The 18,495-nt window shown below is 46.0% G+C and overlaps 1 protein-coding gene across 1 annotated transcript in view; it reads right to left on the reverse strand.

Annotated features, from left to right (window-relative positions):
* Positions 1-18,495, reverse strand: part of DLG5 (discs large MAGUK scaffold protein 5) — a 298,386-nt gene that overhangs the window by 97,956 nt on the left and 181,935 nt on the right. The window contains 3 exon segments of the mRNA XM_030203236.1: positions 566-689; positions 3,824-4,840; positions 14,337-14,429. Of these exon segments, the coding sequence (XP_030059096.1) occupies positions 566-689; positions 3,824-4,840; positions 14,337-14,429 (1,234 nt within the window).

The raw sequence follows: 18,495 nt of genomic DNA on the forward strand, positions 1-18,495 counted from the left end.
TCCGCTTAAAACAAAACTATCTCTACTTCAGGAAGCAGGTGAGAGCTTGACTCTTCAACCAGGCCTTTAATGGAAGAAGTAACTAACTTGCTAGTCTCACACACACACACACACACAATCAGTGACATGGGCTGCGCATACTTCAGCAGAACATGTTTATCCACTCCTAACCTAGCAGAGATAATATTTAACCGTCTCTCTAACCTTATGTGCACCATTAGTCACCTTATTCTCTAACACCTCTTACTCTCTTACCTATCTATATGTTCCATCTTTGCTTATACCCTACATTGTCAATTAAAATGTTCTATTACGTATTGTGTTGACATTATAAGTAGTATACCATGCCCTACTTTGTACTGTTACTTGAATATTTTTACTGCTGTAATTGTGTATTGTTCGTGTTTGATTTATTGTTACTGTACACCACCTTGAGTGAATTCCTTCAAAAAGACGGTAAATAATTCCTAATAAATAAATAAATAAACAAATAAGGCTGACACAAGACTCACTAACACGCCAACACTTCTTCACCTTGTAAGGAAGATACAAAGATTTCACTAACCTGCTGACACCCCTCTGCCATGCAAAGTTGCAAAGCCATCACTATGCCTTGGTGAACGTTTCGGTGAGTACCGTACCCAACCCTGGATTTCTGGAGAAGGGGGTTCATCACTGTATTTCTGTACCTAAAGATACAACACAATCTGAGGTTTCAAAGTTACAGTAAAGGAATCTTGCCTTAACAAAATTAATTGCAGAGCTAAAACTGACAAAAAATGGACTGAGTGAGTTTTGGAAAAGTGCTCTTCAACTGTTTTCAATAGCTACGCACTAATGGCGACATTAGCGCATGGCCATTTAATACAAAAAAATAGAAAATTGGCCATTTTAATGCTGAGGTAAAAATGGCCTTAGCGTGCAGGAAAAACCTGCGTAAGGACACACTAAGGCTACTTTCTACTGCGGCTTAATATTCCGCAGCTATATTTCTTCTGGTTTGCTCCAATGCTGGAACTGAAATACTAATTTAACACCAATTAAATATTGATCCATTGTGGTATTTTTCTCCTCTGATGAAGCATGTAATCAAAATGCCAAATAATGGTATTTTCTGTTGGGACTACTTTAGACTGCAGGAGCTATTACCACGTGAACACTTACCATTTTGTAGGTAGTAAGAGATCACACAGTAATCGTGTACTAATCCATTATTGAACAGTAAGGTAGATGCGCTAAGTGATTAGCACAGACACTCCCACTCTCTCGCCCACAGACATGCCCCCCTCCCAGAAAAATTATGAAATATCTTTTAGAGTTCAGGTAGCGTGCAGAGATCCCAAACTTACCACAGGATGCCTCATCGCGTCCCGCAGTAAGCCATCTTAAGCTCTGGTAAGCGCAAACTAGTGATTAATGCAGCTTAGTAAAAGGACCTCATAGTTTTTTTAACCTTGCATTTTGTACCTATTTCTTGTTGTCCCTAAGGGGAAGTATTGGCAGAAGGAAAGTAGTAACTGGGTTGGGAAAGCTGAAGAAAGGAGAGGAGAAATAGCTGAATGAAGTCAAAAGGGGGGAGAAGAGGGTAGGCAAGAGCCAAGTACCATAAACAAACAAACAAAAAAATCATCAACTCAAACGAGACCATTAAAACAAAGCTCTTGCAACTAACATTTCTTAGCCAGCACTCCATTGCTTTAAATATCTTTTTGTAACTTTGTTTTATTGAATTTCATCCTGCAAGTCACCATCCTATTACTATATATGATTGTACAACTGTTTTGCTGATGACTTCTTCAGCTAAAAAGTGGAAATACTTTTCAATCTGTTCCCTAATGGATCTTTCACAACATTGCAACAGAGTGCAGCTGCCATTAAAGAGGTAGTCCTATTTGCAGAACTTAGCCTCTACAATAAAGGTTAAATCCCACAGACACTGGAGCAAAGGTTACAAAAACAAATTAAGAAATTAAAGGTCTAATGACCTGAAAATGCTGTTTTTCTTGTGGTGAACTGTTTTTATTCACTTACAGGGTAAATGTTACATAGTTACCAGGCAATTCTGTAATTGGGTGCCAGAAGTTACACATGTAAATGCCGAGACAACTGGTACTTATGCACATAATTGCATTACATACTATTCCATAAGAGAGCATGTAACTGCAAGGGAGTGTACACATGGGCAGTGCATGGAAGTGGCATGGGCGTGTCTCCAATTTACATAAGTAATTTACAGAATACTATAAGTTATGCATTTTGAGCTGTAGATTTAGGTGCTCCCATTTACACCTGTTGTTGACCTGGCATAAATTCTGAAGCAGGCATTCCAATTCAGGTTTATGTTAATATTCTATAACGGAATCTTGGCACATGGATGCTGTTAAAGAATTAGGCGCTCAGCATCAGCATGCCTAATGAGGTGCAATATTATAGATGTACTTACCCCTTAGTCCCTAACATTATTAGACATTCCCTACAAGCTTCAATGCCAATATACAACCCTGCTAATGCAGCACCAAGCTGTCTGCAGCATGGTTTTAACAGCCTTTGACTGGTGTCATAAAAATATTGGCTTAAAAGCTGAAAACAGCAGTGTTTTGACTAATCAGCCTCCATATTTCTCATAGGACTTGAAAGATGGTAGGCAGCACTAACTTGGATGCTAAAAGAATATTAGAAGTGTGGTATGCTTGAGGTGAGTGCTGACAGCTCCTCAAACACTTAACATGAATCAGCTTCACATCTTGGAAAAGAACATTACAAACTTGTCAATGGTTTTATTATATTTTCTCACTTATCTGTTGTAAACATTTGTATATACCTCAACTTTTGACTTTGTAACAGGTTTGGCTATCGGCTATTCAACCTCAATAAAAACTGTTAGCCAATTTAGTCTATGTCATGTGAGCTGCGCAAACCTGAGCAGCATGCCATCCTTAACTTCACTTATGGCATCAAATAGTTCAATGCTGGCAACACTTTCCCTCCTGAAATTCACCAGTATCTTGTTCAAATTACAATCCTGGGTGAGGAATTTCAGAAACCAAACCTGAAAATCAGGCCACTTCAAATTACTAAACTTCAACAACCTGATGTCTACTACTTTCAGGCCCTAGGATTTGTGTTTGTACCAGAAGAGAACAGCTGATACTTTGGGGGCAATTCTACAACACAGTGCCTCCATTTAAGCACTATGATGAGAGCCAGTTTTGTGAAAAGCTGCTGGAGTGCTGTTCTCTTGTGTGTTCTATGGTCTAATCAAGATTTAATTGAAAAAAATTATTAGTGTACAATTTAGGCACCCCCATTATTAGTGTACAATTTAGGCACTGCCATGGAGCTGGAATTTATGGGGGTGCCTAAATGTTATAGGCATTCAAGCAACTTACAGAATATGTCTGTATGCCTAGAGGCCTGTCCTGCCTCTGGCCTGCACACACTCCACCTATCTTACAAATATTCGCTATATCATTTGAGTGTCTGCATGTAGAATACAACTTAGGTGCCTAAATGTCAGTATTTGGTGCAATGAGATGCACAGTTGTAAAATGGATGTAAAAATCACTCTACATTGACAATGTAGTAAATTGTATACATACTAGTTCCCACCTGTACTATAAACAAACTTCAGCTCTCAGCAACTATTTCCACCAAAAGTTAGTTAGTTCTATAGTCTTAAAAATTTTATAGACTGACAGTTTCCTGGATACTTTACTTTCTTCCCTCTACACTACTGTGACTTCATCATTAAAAGATATATTAATGGACAACTGAAAGCTCCATTCTAACCCAAAGGCTGTGACAGTGTAAACTGAAGTTCTACCTGAAGTGGTGAATTAGGAATAGTCACAGGGGTCAGTTTGTGTCTCATAGCAGGAGCAGATTTGGGTCTTGGTCTTTTCACCTCTGGCTCATCAACTCTTTGAAAATCAATGTCCTCTCCACAAGATTTCCTGGACGATAGGAGGGTACAGTCCATCCCTTCCTCCTGAAAATAATGTACAGTATTCCTGCTGCGGCCTTTATGACTTGGATCCTGCTTCAGTGCCCTGGAAATTGGGGGCTGAGCTGTAGCTGGGCTGGTAGGAGGTGACCCAGTTGTTACAGTAGAGTCTGATGCAGAGCTAGCCTGCTGTTTATGCTTAAATTTAAAAGAGTCACTTCGTTTTGGAGGAGTTGGAGGGGTGGAAGCCCTCTCAGCTTTGGGGGACTGAGGCGAATGACCCGCTAACTGATTAGGAGAGAGATAGTCCAATTTGGGAGGTGTCTGGGGCCTTTTGAAAGTGTCTGGGTCAAAGATTGAACTCCTTTGCTTTGGTTTTTTATAGACACTAAATTTCTCAGTCTCTGGCATTGACACACTAGTCATAACTTTAGGCCAAGTTCCACCACTGTGCTTAGCTACGTGCTCTTTGTCCAGTGCTTCTGTCACCATTATGCAGTCAGATGTAGATGTTTCAAAAGGCATTTTCCTACTTTCCAGGTCTACCATTCCATACCCATGATCGTCATAAATAGCTGGGCTGAAAGAGGTGAGGCTGTGCTCTGAGTTACTGTGATACCTGTGCTGTAAAGTCCTACGAGTAACTGCATGCAAAGAGCTGCTAGAAAAGGGCCTGTGTTCATAGAAAGAACTACTTTCCTGCTCTCTCTGCTCTTTTTTCAGATCAAGGATGTCTGGACAAAATATATCTGTCTGTGTTGAACTGTTGTGCTTCAAGTTCTTCTTATTTTGAGCTTGTATTTCTGACGAATGGACCCTGCAGTTCAACATCTTTTCTGAATCTTTCAGATTTTCAAATATGTTCTGACCACTCCAAGAGGAACTTGGAAGAAATACCTATGAGGACAAGAGGAGAACACATTCACCACTTTAGAGATTATGACAACATCAATTTTTCAATCTGGAAAGCCTCAATCTTCAGTAAACACATTAACACAGGACAAATGGGAATCATTGAAATGCATTATCAGTCACGGGTTATGCTATCTGATGTATGTAATCTATTAGCTTCCTTTACAAACTATTTTGGAGTTATTGATACCAACTATAAACAAGGTAAGATGGAATGTAAACAGATTTCCTACAAATAACAGCTTCTATTAATTACATAAAAATGCCACTTAACAACAGACATCAGTCTATTAATGACAAGAGACTGACCCAATATTTTATGCATCATCCACTTCTATGTAGGTAACTAAAGTTTGTGAATACTGGAACAGCTATTCTATTCAGACCAGATGTGTGCTGACTGGAACTTAGCGTTTTTTTTCAATCAACTATAAGGCGAATTTGCTTACCTGTAAAAATAAAAGGGGGTAGGGGGCAGGATGACGACATCAGATTACAGAGCCATCACATATGGGTGATGTCTGACAGAGCCTGGGATAAAAAACTAGAGGTAACAAGCTTGCATAACTATAGTCTACTGCTCATCTGTGACAGTTACTACATCTGTCACTGCAATGCAGAGCTATCTCAATGCCTTACAAAGCTCTTGATTAGGGAGGTACGCTTCATAAAACCTACCTATGTAAGCTCCTGTCCTTGCTTGCCTCTCGACCTTTATCCTTCCATCCAGCATTTCTCCTCTTTCTCTCTCTTCTCCTAATCTTTCCACCCATCTCCCCCTCCTTAACCTTCCATTCAGCGTCACCCCCTCATCCTTCCATCCAGCACACCCCCTATTCTCTCTCTTCTTCCATCCAGCGTCTCCCCACTCTCTCTCCTTGTCCTTCTATCTCTCTTCCCCCCTGTGTCTAACTTCACATCTTTGTTCCCCCCACCCAATGCTGCTTCTCCAGAACAGCGGCTAACATGTGAAGCAGTGCCGGGACCGCAGTTTCCAGGAGCTTACTGTTGGCTCTGCCAGTACCTCGCGCCTTCTGATGTCAACATCCTGTTCTGGGGCAGGGGACCAGCAGAGCTGATAGCACATGTGCAGAGACTGTGGCCCTGAGACTGCTTCAGGTTGCTTTGTGCTGCTGCTGGTCTGGAGAAATAGCAGCTGTGGTGAGGGTGGTAGGAGGAGGGAGATGGGGAAGGTCGGCCACGTACACTCTGCTGATGTCTAGCATTCCCCTTGGCCAGGAGCCTAGCTACCACTGAGCAAGCCGGGCAAAATGCCCAGGACCTCTAAATGGTAGGGGCCACCTACAGCTGGACCTTTTCTCTCCCCTGCAAGTCCAGTATCCCTCCCTTCCTCTGTCCCCATGCAGGTCCAGCATCACTTCATCGCCCTCCCACCAGCTGCCAGTATCCACAACAAGCTGGTTGGTCGCTGGACGAGGCAGTGCTGAGAACAGGCTGCCTCTGGGCCCCTCCTGTGCTGTGTTCTGCCTACAGAAAATTACATTATAGAGGCAGGATGTGGCAGAGGAAATGCACTGGCATGACCAGCCAGAAGTAGCCTGTTTTCGGTGCTGCCTGCATTGGAAGGACCAGTGACAGGAAGGGGTGGATAGATTGATGCTGGACTTGTTAGCTGGGGGGAGATGAGAGAGCTGGAATAAAGGGGAAGGGGGAGTTGATGCAGAGGGAAGCATAAGGATGGAAGGGAGAGAGAGACCTGGAGCAAAGGGAAGGGGAAAAAGAAGGGGAGAGATGCTGGAGCTGGGGGAAGGAGCAGAGGGGAGGGGAAGAGAGGGGGAGAGATGCTTTACCTGGGGTGGGGGAGTAGAGGGAAGGGAGAGATAAAGACACTGGATCAATGGATGGAGGGATGCAGGACCATGGGGGGAGGGGAAGGGTAAGGGAAGAGAGAGGGGAGAAGCTGGACATGAGAAGGAGCAGAGGCAGAGAAAAGATGCTGAGCATGGAGGGAGCAAAGGGACAGGGACACAAGGAGAAGGACAAGGACACAGAGGGGAGATGCATGATAGGCGCAGAAAAAATTAAATGTCAAAAGGACAAGAGACCCTGGGAAGAGAAAAGCAGAAAAGAGATACTGGGAACAAAATAATGCTCAGAAAACCAAAGTAGATAAAAGTATTTTTTTCTGAATGTATTAATGGCAGAACATCAGTTTTGGGAAATATGCATCTCTGACATCTTGCATTTCAGTATCTATTTCTATTACTGTGGCAGGAGTGGCCTAGTGGTTAGGGTAGTGGACTCTGGTCCTGGGGAACTGAGTTCGATTTCCATTTCAGGCACAGGCAGCTCCTTGTGACTCTGGGCAAGTCACTTAACCCTCCATTGCCCCAGGTACAAATAAGAACCTGTATATAATATGTAAGCCGCATTGAGCCTGCCATGAGTGGGAAAGCGCGGGTACAAATGTAACAAAAATAAATAAAATATAGGTCTGGAATATGTTTGCTTTTCACAGGACTTGTTTACTGGAGCTCTGAAGGGTCTCCCCCCACCCCAACAATACTTTGGGAGAGATGGTGTTATAGAGAAGCCCATCTTACTTTATTCACCCAGGGCCTATTCAGTCCTAGCTAGGCCTGTAGACAATGGTAATACTCCTGGTTTCAAACAGTGGCTATGGAAGACTTTTTCATGGACTCACTGTAGCAGAAGATAAACCATAAACCACTACAGTTAAAGAAAGAGTTAAGAGGATTAACTACAATTTAGTAGACTCCTGTAGATAAAGAGTACATAAGTAATGCCATACTGGGAAAAGACCAAAGGCCCATCGAGCCCAGCATCCTGTCCCCGACAGCAGCCAATCCAGGTCAAGGGCACCTGGCAAGCTTCCCAAACATACAAACATTAGGCTACAAATGTATATTTAAATCAAGAAGGTTTACCAAGAAAGTTCATCAAAAACTGGTAGAAAGACGAATACTGCCACAAGAAAAGCTGCAAAAAGCAACTTTTGCAAATTTAAAATCCCTAATTTTAAACAAGGAAAAGAAATAAGTGATTGATAACATGTTGACACAATTGAGGTCTTCTGTAGAAAAAGAAGTGAAGTAAGAAAGAGGAGACCAGGGTGGAGCACCAGAAGAAAGTTACATGCATAAAAAAAAAAAGGAAAGAAGAGAACAGAAGAAAAGCTGATACAGACAGAAAGAAAGTGTTTGAAAAGAAGCACAAGAAGAATACTGACGTACAGGAAGGAGTGGATCCAGAAAGGAGTACAAGTAGAAAAGAATATCAGGACAAAGACTGATAAGAGAGAAAGAGGAGGCTCAGAGAAGAGTACTAGAAAAAAGGTTAAGGTAGTAATAAAGAGAAGAGGTCCAGAAAAAGTAAGATAAAGGACAAAGTATGACATCAACTGAAGAGGAAGAGCAGGCAAAGAAAGGCAGGAGAAGGACCCAGAGGCGGAGGAATTAAGAGCTCCTAGCCTATTTGGAAATAGATAAATATGCTGACTTTCAGGAATGGCAAAGATTACCCAAGATGAATTTAACATTCAAAGAGTTTAACTACGATGAATAAGGTCATTACCTGTATAAAAGGGCCTATCAAATGATATCACCAAAATTAAATGAATACAATAGTGTGCAGTAAAAACTATTAACAAGAAAATTATATCAACAAGGATGCAGGGAATGAGGATGAAGAGAAAAATAATGCTTCCTCAGAAAAAAAACAAATTGAAAGAAAAATAAAATCATTGCAAGAAGAAGTGTTCTTGACAGAGGGGTATCTAAAAGATCAGGATGATCAAAGATAAAGCGAAGATACATACCTGTAGCAGGTATTCTCCGAGGACAGCAGGCTGATTGTTCTCACATGAGGGTCGGCGTCCACGGCGGCCCAGGAAATGGCACATTTTTCTACAGCAAAATTTAAAAATTTTGCCAGAGCATTCTAGCACGCGAACTGCGCGCACGACTTCCCGCCCGTCGCGTGAGCAGTCCCGCTCATTTTAATCAAAAAGCAAATAACAACTCCAAATGGGAGGTGGGCGGGTTTGTGAGAACAATCAGCCTGCTGTCTTTGGAGAATACCTGCTACAGGTATGTATCTTCGCTTTCTCCGAGGACAAGCAGGCTGCTTGTTCTCACATGTGGGGTATCCCTAGCAACCAGGCTCACTCAAAATAATGAGCATTGGTCAATTGGGCTTCGCAACGGCGAGGACATAACATAGATTGACCTGAAACCAAAAACAACCAACTGAGAGTGCAGCCTGGAACAAAACAAAAATGGGTCTAGGGGGGTGGAGTTGGATTCTAAACTTCGAACATATTCTGCAGCACTGACTGCCCAAACCAACAGTCGCATCGGGTATCCTGCTGGAGGCAGTAGTGAGATGTGAATGTGTGGAATGATCACCACGTAGCAGCCTTGCAAATCTCCTCAATGGAGGCTGGCTAAGTGAGCCACTGATGCAGCCATGGCTCTAATATTGTGAGCCGTGACATGGCCCTCCAGAGTCAGCCCAGCTTGGACATAAGTGAAGGATATGCAATCTGCTAGCCAACTGGAGATCGTTTTCCGATGGCGACTCCCCTCCTGTTGGGATCAAAAGAAACAAACAACTGGGCGGACTGTCTAAAGGGCTTTGTCCGCTCCACGTAAAAGGCCAATGCTCTCTTGCAGTCCAAGGTTTGCAAACTGCTTTCGCCAGGGCGGGTATGAGGACGAGGAAAGAATGTTGACAAGACAATTGACTGGTTCAGATGAAACTCCAACACCATCTTTGGCAGGAACTTAGGGTGCGTGCGGAGGACTATTCTGTTGTGATGGAACTTGATATAAGGTGCATGCACTACTATGGCCTATAGCTCACTGACTCTACGAGCTGAAGTAACAGCCACCAAGAAAACGACCTTCCAGGTCAAGTACTTCAGATGGCAGGAATTCAGTGACTCAAAAGGAGCTTTCATCAGCTGGGTGAGAACGACGTTGAGATCCCATGACACTGGTGGAGGTTTAACAGGGGGCTTTGACAAAAGCAAACCTCTCATGACGCGAACAACTAAAGGCTGTCCAGAGATAGGCTTACCCTCTACACAGCGATGATAAGCACTAATCGCACTAAGGTGAACTCTTAAGGAGTTGGTCTTGAGACCAGACTCTGAAAAATGTAGAAGGTATTCAAGCAGGGTCCATGTAGGACAAGAAAGAGGATCTAGGGCCTTGCTGTCACACCAGACGGCAAACCTCCTCCATTTGAAAAAGTAACACTTCTTCGTGCAATCTTTTCTGGAAGCAAACAAGACTCGGGAGACAACCTCAGAAAAACCCAAAGAGGCAAATTCTAAGCTCTCAATATCCAGGCCATGAGAGCCAGAGACTGGAGGTTGGGAAGTAGAAGCGACCCTTGTTCTGAGTGATGAGGGTTGAAAAACAGTCCAATCTCCACAGTTTTTCGGAGGACAACTCCAGAAGAAGAGGAAACCAGATCTGACGTGGCCAGAAGGGTGCAATCAGGATCATGTTTCCGCAGTCTTGCTTGAGTTTCAGCAAAGTCTTCCCTACTAGAGGCATGGGAGGATACGCATACAGAAGGCCTGTCCCCCAATATAGGAGAAAGGCATCTGACTCTAGTCTGTCGTGGCCTGAAGTCTGGAACAGAACTGAGGGGCCCTGTGATTGATCTGAGTGGCAAAATGATCTACAAAGGGGGTGCCCCACGCTAGGAAGATCTTGCAGACTATGCCCATGTTCAGCGACCACTCGTGAGGTTGCATTATCCTGCTCAACCTGTCGGCCAGACTGTTTATGCCTGCCAGATAAGTGGTTTGGAAAAACATGCCATGAGGGCGAGCCCAAAGCCACATCTGGACAGTTTCTTGACACAGATGGCAAGATCTGGTGCCCCCCTGCTTGTTGGTGTAGTACATGGCAACCCGATTGTCTGTCTGAATTAAGATTACTTGGTTGGACAGCCGATCTCTGAAAACCTTTAGCGTGTTCCACATCGCTTTTAATTCCAGGAGGTTGATCTGCAGACCTCTTTCCTGAAAGGACCAGGCTCCCTGAGCGTGGAGCCCATCTAGATGAGCTCCCCACCCCAGGAGAGATGCATCACCGAGTTCCGTAAGTGGATGCTCGTGAAGAGCAGATATGCTTGGATTTTGGCAGCGAGCATAGCAGCCTGATACGCCTTCCTCCCAAAAGAGTCCAAGGTTCTAGATTCTATGCCTGGGGGCGCCAAGGCATAGTCCCTAGTACTCCTGGCCTTCTTGACAGCGGAGTCCACCACCATGGAACTGTGAGGTAGCTGAGACCTCATCAATCCAGGCTCCCTGTGGATCCAATATTGGGATTCAGTTTTTTTCAAGATCACGGGATTAGACAGAGGGAATGACCAGTTTTGCATAAGGACTTCCTTCAGTACATTATGCATAGGAGCCGCTGCAACCTCTCTAGGCGGAGAAGGATAATCCAGGACCTCGAGCATCTCAGCCCTGGGCTCATCCTCAACCTCCATAGGGAAGGGAATAGCCACAGTTATTTCCCGGACAAAGGAGGTGAAGGATAGACTCTCCGGTGGAGAAAATCTCCTTTCTAGTGAAGGGGAAGGTTCAGAAGGAATCCTATAGGACTTGTCAGAAGAAAGGTACCTGGGATCCTCCTCTTCTTCTCCAGAGAACTGAAAAACAGCCAAACACAATCCAAAGGGTTGTGTAAAATGAATGTAAAGAAATGAGAAAAGTGGGAAATACCCTCAGAAACCAAGGCTCCCGCCAAGGTCTTGGTTTCTGAGGGTATTTCCCACTTTTCTCATTTCTTTACATTCATTTTCCACAACCCTTTGGATTGTGTTTGGCTGTTTTTCAGTTCTCTGGAGTATTAGATTACCTGATCAGGATTAACAGCCCATACTGTTTTCTTTACTACAAGATCCTCCTCTTCTTCCCATGAACGCTCATTTTCAGTACTGGACAATTCATCCCTCAGAGCAGTCCAAAACTGAGCCTGATTCGAAGTCGAGGAACGACTTCCTCGATGGCAATGCCGAGAAGTCGACGCCCACCTGGACTCCGCTGAAGATTCCTCCACCTACGTTGAAGGGGAGTCGACCTAAGTAGCAGCCGGCACCGAGGTCGGGGACCCTCACCATAGGCGAAGGGCCAGATGCCGCTGCAGCAGACGGTACGGAAGGCGCAAGCACCCCCAACATCGAAGCAGACTAGCGCAGCAAACCTTCCAGAAGCTCTAGAAGCAGGGCCCTGATGTGCTCGTCGAGAGCCACCGTCTGAGAAGGCTGCGGGGTCGGTAAAGGAGCTGGTGGCAGAATCTGTCGAGGCTCGGGAGCAGGTACCGGGCTGCTAGACCGATGCATCGGCACCTCCTAAACAGAGGGAAAGCGATCCTCTTGGCACCAACGCTTCTCGGGTACCAAATCCCTCGATGCCCCGGAGCTCCCGGCACCATGTGTAGAAGGAGAACGATGTTTCTTTGCCTTCGCTCGATGCCCGTCATCAAGACTCCTTGGTACTGATGAGGAAGACGTGGAATCTTCACGTCTCCTCGGGGCCGGGTCCGACAAAGGTCGGTCCCGGGGGGCCTGCATAACAGGAGGCCTCGAGACAGGTGGAGACCCACTCGATGCCTCACTGCTCCCAGCACAAGTTGGTCGTTCCGTAGCCATTACCTTCGCTGCTGACGTTGATGCGTCCCTCGATGTCGTCGCCGCCGCCGACTTCAGTACCAATGTCGATATCGAAGGACCAGACCGAGCCCCAAAAAGCTTCTCGAGACGCTTGGGTCCGTTTCTTCATGTGAAAACACAGACTGCAAGCGACTGGGCTATGGTCTGGCCCAAGGCACTGGATACACCAAGCATGGGTATCGGTACCCGAGATGGTCCAGTTGCACAGAGTACAACGTTTGAAGCCACTGGGTGTCTTCGATGACATGGAAGGAAAAATGGCTTCGGTGAAATTAAACGATGCGATCGTTCCAAAAAAGTAAAGGGCACAAAAGGGGAGAAACCCAGCTGCATCGAAAATAAAGAAAACTTAGAAAGTGCCAAAAAACTAAGATAAAAATACCGGGTTTCTTTTCTTTTTTTTTTAAAAGAAGAACGAATAACGAAATAAGAAAAGAAAAAAAATATAAAAGAATCATCAAGACTCTCTTTCCTGGGCCAGCGAAGAGAACAGGGAAAAACCTCTTTACCTCACCGCGGACAAGAAAAAATTGAGCGGGAACGCTCACGTGACGGGTAAGAAGTCGTCTGCACATGCGCGCGCTAGAAGGCTCTGGCAAAACTTTATAATTTTGCTGTTGAAAAATTTGCCATTTCCTGGGCCGCCGTGGACGCCGACCCACATGTGAGAACAAGCAGCCTGCTTGTCCTTGGAGAATGACAGAGATCCAAAACACCAAATTGAAACAAGCAGCATTAATGGAGGAAGACCTTAAAGTTATATGCTTCAGTAATAAATTAAAAGTAGCAGTTGAAGGACAAACTGTGGAGATGTGAAAAAACAGAAGTGAAACATAAAAACAAACTGTTCACAAAGAATCCAAAAGGATAAGAGTAAGGAGTAGGAGATGGACCACAGATACCAGAAACTGGACAGACAATCTTGATTTAAGTTGTTTATCGAGTCCCTTACCAATAAACACCTTAAATCAAGATTAAGTCTGTCCAGTTTCTGGCATCCATGGTCCATCTCCCACCCCTTACTCTTATCCTTTTGTGTTTCCTCGTGGGAACTTAGAGTTCTCCATGACAGTGGACTCTCTTGGACACAAAGAACCCAAAAAGGGGAACTGGAAAGAGCATTAGTATAGTGAAAATAACACCAACTACAGCTGAAACAGATACATTCTGGAGAACTTTATATGAGGTGCAGGACAATTAAGCATAACGGTTACCCTATATACAGGGTAAGTCGGTAGAAACAAATAAAGCTATGGAAACACTAGAAGTAAACAAAAGAGATGGAAAAAGCTTTAAAATGTAGAGGCTAACTGAAACTGAATCAGCAACTGAATTTGCAGTTCGGTTTCAGTCTAAATCGAAACTGAACTTTCTGCCCCCACCCCCTGCAATCACTCTTACCGCTGCTGCTGTCGCCCACCTCACCTCCCACCACCACCTGAAGGTCCTCTCTGGGCCTACCTTTAAATCTCCTGGTGGTCTAATGCATCTTCAGGGCAACAGTGATCCCCAGTCACTCTGGCCCCCGCCAGTTCCACAGCCACAATGGATGCTGGGATGTCTGGCAGCAGCTTCACAAGACTGCTACGGGAGGTCCTGGCAGCCATCTTGGGATCGAAAGCTGCATAAGCAGAAGCAATCTCCAGTCACACCTGCTCATGCTGTTTCCAATCTCAAAATGGCTGCCTCAAGGCTGTCACAGGAGAGGTCCTAGTGGCTATTTTGGCTGTGGAACTAGGGATGGCTCTTGCCCTGAAAACTCACTAGACAACTAAATAAGGGAAATCAGTATGCTTCTACTTACCTTCATCAATGAGATACTAAGTGAATCCCTGCAGTTTTTTAACAACGTTTCACATTCTGTCAGTGACTTGTTATCTAGTGCAATGCCATTAATCTGAAGGGACAAAAAAAAAAATTACTAGCAGCAATATAAAAAAAATATCTCGTGAAACAGCATTTAACATATTTCTCATTATTCTGCATATCCGATGCACTTTGAAAAGGAATCAGCTTACATGAAGAAGTACGTTATAATACCTTTGTATCAATCCATGGTGCAACTGCACCTCAAATATTGTGTTTAATTCTGGTCACCGCATTTCAAAAAAGATATAGTGGAATTAGAAAAGGTACAGAGAAGGGCGACAAAAATGATAAAGGGGATGAGACAACTTCCCTATGAGGAAAGGCTGAAGCGTCTAGAGCTCTTCATCTTGGAGAAGAGACGGCTTAGGGGGGGATATGATAGAGGTAGTGGAGGAGTGGCCTAGTGGTTAGGGTGGTGGACTTTGGTCCTGGGGAACTGAGTTCGATTCCCACTTCAGGCACAGGCAGCTCCTTGTGACTCTGGGCAAGTCACTTAACCCTCCATTGCCCCATGTAAGCCGCATTGAGCCTGCCATGAGTGGGAAAGCGCAGGGTACAAATGTAAAGCGAATGCTACATACCTGTAGAAGGTATTCTCCGAGGACAGCAGGCTGATTGTTCTCACTGATGGGTGACGTCCACGGCAGCCCCTCCAATCGGAAACTTCACTAGCAAAGGCCTTTGCTAGCTCTTGCGCGCCCACGCGCACCGCACATGCGTGGCCGTCTTCCCGCCCGAACCGGCTCGTGTTCGTCAGTCCCTTATATAGTAAGACAAAGACAAGGGAAGACACAACTCCAAAGGGGAGGCGGACGGGTATGTGAGAACAATCAGTCTGCTGTCCTCGGAGAATGCCTTCTACAGGTATGTAGCATTCGCTTTCTCTGAGGACAAGCAGGCTGCTTGTTCTCACTGATGGGGTATCCCTAGCCCCCAGGCTCACTCAAAACAACAAACATGGTCAATTGGGCCTCGCAACGGCGAGGACATAACTGAGATTGACCTAACAACTTATCCAACTAACTGAGAGTGTAGCCTGGAACAGAATAAACATGGGCCTAGGGGGGTGGAGTTGGATTCTAAACCCCAAACAGATTCTGAAGCACTGACTGCCCGAACCGACTGTTGCATCGGGTATCCTGCTGCAGGCAGTAATGAGATGTGAATGTGTGGACAGATGACCACGTCGCAGCTTTGCAGATCTCCTCAATATTGGCTGACTTCAAGTGGGCCACTGACGCAGCCATGGCTCTGACATTGTGAGCCGTGACATGACCCTCAAGAGCCAGCCCAGCCTGGGAGTAAGTGAAGGAAATGCAATCTGCTAGCCAATTGGATATGGTGTGTTTCCCCACAGCCACTCCCCTCCTGTTGGGATCAAAAGAAACAAACAATTGGGCGGACTGTCTGTTGGGCGGTGTCCGCTCCAGATAGAAGGCCAATGCTCTTTTGCAGTCCAATGTGTGCAGCTGACATTCAGCAGGGCAGGAATGAGGACGGGGAAAAAATGTTGGCAAGACAATTAACTGGTTCAGATGGAACTCCGACACAACCTTCGGCAAGAACTTAGGGTGAGTGCGGAGGACTACTCTATTATGATGAAATTTGGTGTAAGGGGCCTGGGCTACCAGGGCCTGAAGCTCACTGACTCTACGAGCTGAAGTAACTGCCACCAAGAAAATGACCTTCCAGGTCAAGTACTTCAGATGGCAGGAGTTCAGTGGCTCAAAAGGAGGTTTCATCAGCTGGGTGAGAACGACATTGAGATCCCATGACACTGTAGGAGGTTTGACGGGGGGCTTTGACAAAAGCAAACCTCTCATGAAGCGAACAACTAAAGGCTGTCCTGAGATCGGCTTACCTTCCACACGGTAATGGTATGAACTGATTGCGCTAAGGTGAACCCTTACAGAGTTGGTCTTGAGACCAGACTCAGACAAGTGCAGAAGGTATTCAAGCAGGGTCTGTGTAGGACAGGATCGAGGATCTAAGGCCTTGCTGTCACACCAGACAGCAAACCTCCTTCATAAAAAGAAGTAACTCCTCTTAGTGGAATCTTTTCTGGAAGCAAGCAAGACACAGGAGACACCCTCTGACAGACCCAAAGAGGCAAAGTCTACGCTCTCAACATCCAGGCCGTGAGAGCCAGAGACTGGAGGTTGGGATGCAGAAGCGCCCCTTCGTCCTGTGTGATGAGGGTCGGAAAACACTCCAATCTCCACGGTTCTTCGGAGGACAACTCCAGAAGAAGAGGGAACCAGATCTGACGCGGCCAAAACGGAGCAATCAGAATCATGGTGCCTCGGTCTTGCTTGAGTTTCAACAAAGTCTTCCCCACCAGAGGTATGGGAGGATAAGCATACAGCAGGCCTTCCCCCCAATCCAGGAGGAAGGCATCCAATGCCAGTCTGCCGTGGGTCTGAAGTCTGGAACAGAACTGAGGGACCTTGTGGTTGGCTCGAGATGCAAAGAGATCTACCAAGGGGGTGCCCCACACCTGGAAGATCTGGCGCACTACTCTGGAGTTGAGCGACCACTCGTGAGGTTGCATAATCCTGCTCAACCTGTCGGCCAGACTGTTTACGCCTGCCAGATATGTGGCCTGGAGCCACATGCCATAACGGAGAGCCCAGAGCCACATGCTGACGGCATCCTGACACAGGGGGCGAGATCCGGTGCCCCCCTGCTTGTTGATGTAATACATGGCAACCTGGTTGTCTGTCTGAATATGGATAATTTGATGGGACAGCCGATCTCTGAAAGCCTTCAGAGCGTTCCAGACCGCTCGTAACTCCAGGAGATTGATCTACAGCCGATCTCTGAAAGCCTTCAGAGCGTTCCAGACCGCTCGTAACTCCAGGAGATTGATCTGCAGATCGCGTTCCTGGAGGGACCAGCTTCCTTGGGTGTGAAGTCCATCGACATGAGCTCCCCACCCCAGGAGAGACGCATCCGTAGTCAGCACCTTTTGTGGCTGAAGAATTTGGAAGGGGCATCCCAGAGTCAAACTGTCCCAAATCGTCCACCAGTACAGGAATTTGAGAAAACTCGTGGACAGGTGGATCACGTACTCTAGATCCCCCGCAGCCTGAAACCACTGGGAAGCTAGGTTCCATTGAGCAGATCGCATGTGAAGACGAGCCATGGGAGTCACATGGACTGTGGAGGCCATGTGGCCCAGTAATCTCAACATCTGCCGAGCTGTGATCTGCTGGGACGCTCGTACCCGGGAGACGAGAGACAGCAGATTGTTGGTCCTTGCCTCCGGGAGGTAGGCACGAACTGTCCGAGAATCCAGCAGAACTCCTATGAATTTGAGTCTCTGTACTGGGAGAAGATGGGACTTTGGATAATTTATCACAAACCGCAGTAGCTCCAGGAGGCGAATAGTCATCTGCATGGACTGTAGAGCTCCTGCCTCGGATGTGTTCTTTACCAGCCAATCGTCGAGATAAGGGAACACATGCACTCCCAGCCTGCGAAGCGCCGCTGCTACTACAGCCAGGCACTTCGTGAACACTCTGGGCGCAGAGGCGAGCCCAAAGGGTAGCACACAGTACTGGAAGTGACGTGTACCCAGCTGAAATCGCAGATACTGCCTGTGAGTTGGCAATATCGGGATGTGCGTGTAGGCGTCCTTCAAGTCCAGAGAGCATAGCCAATCGTTTTCCTGAATCATGGGAAGAAGGGTGCCCAGGGAAAGCATCCTGAACTTTTCCTTGACCAGATATTTGTTCAGGGCCCTTAGGTCTAGGATGGGACGCATCTCCCCTGTTTTCTTTTCCACAAGGAAGTACCTGGAATAGAATCCCAGCCCTTCTTGCCCGGATGGCACGGGCTCGACCGCATTGGCGCTGAGAAGGGCGGAAAGTTCCTCTGCAAGTACCTGCTTGTGCTGGAAGCTGTAGGACAGAGCTCCCGGTGGGCAATTTGGAGGCTTTGAGGCCAAATTGAGGGTGTATCCTTGCCGGACTATTTGAAGAACCCACCGGTCGGAGGTTATAAGAGGCCACCTTTGGTGAAAAACTTTTAACCTCCCCCCGACCGGCAGATCGCCCGGCACGGACACGTTGATGTCGGCTATGCTCTGCTGG

Source organism: Microcaecilia unicolor, chromosome 5, assembly GCF_901765095.1.
Source record: "Microcaecilia unicolor chromosome 5, aMicUni1.1, whole genome shotgun sequence".
NCBI lineage: Eukaryota > Metazoa > Chordata > Amphibia > Gymnophiona > Siphonopidae > Microcaecilia > Microcaecilia unicolor.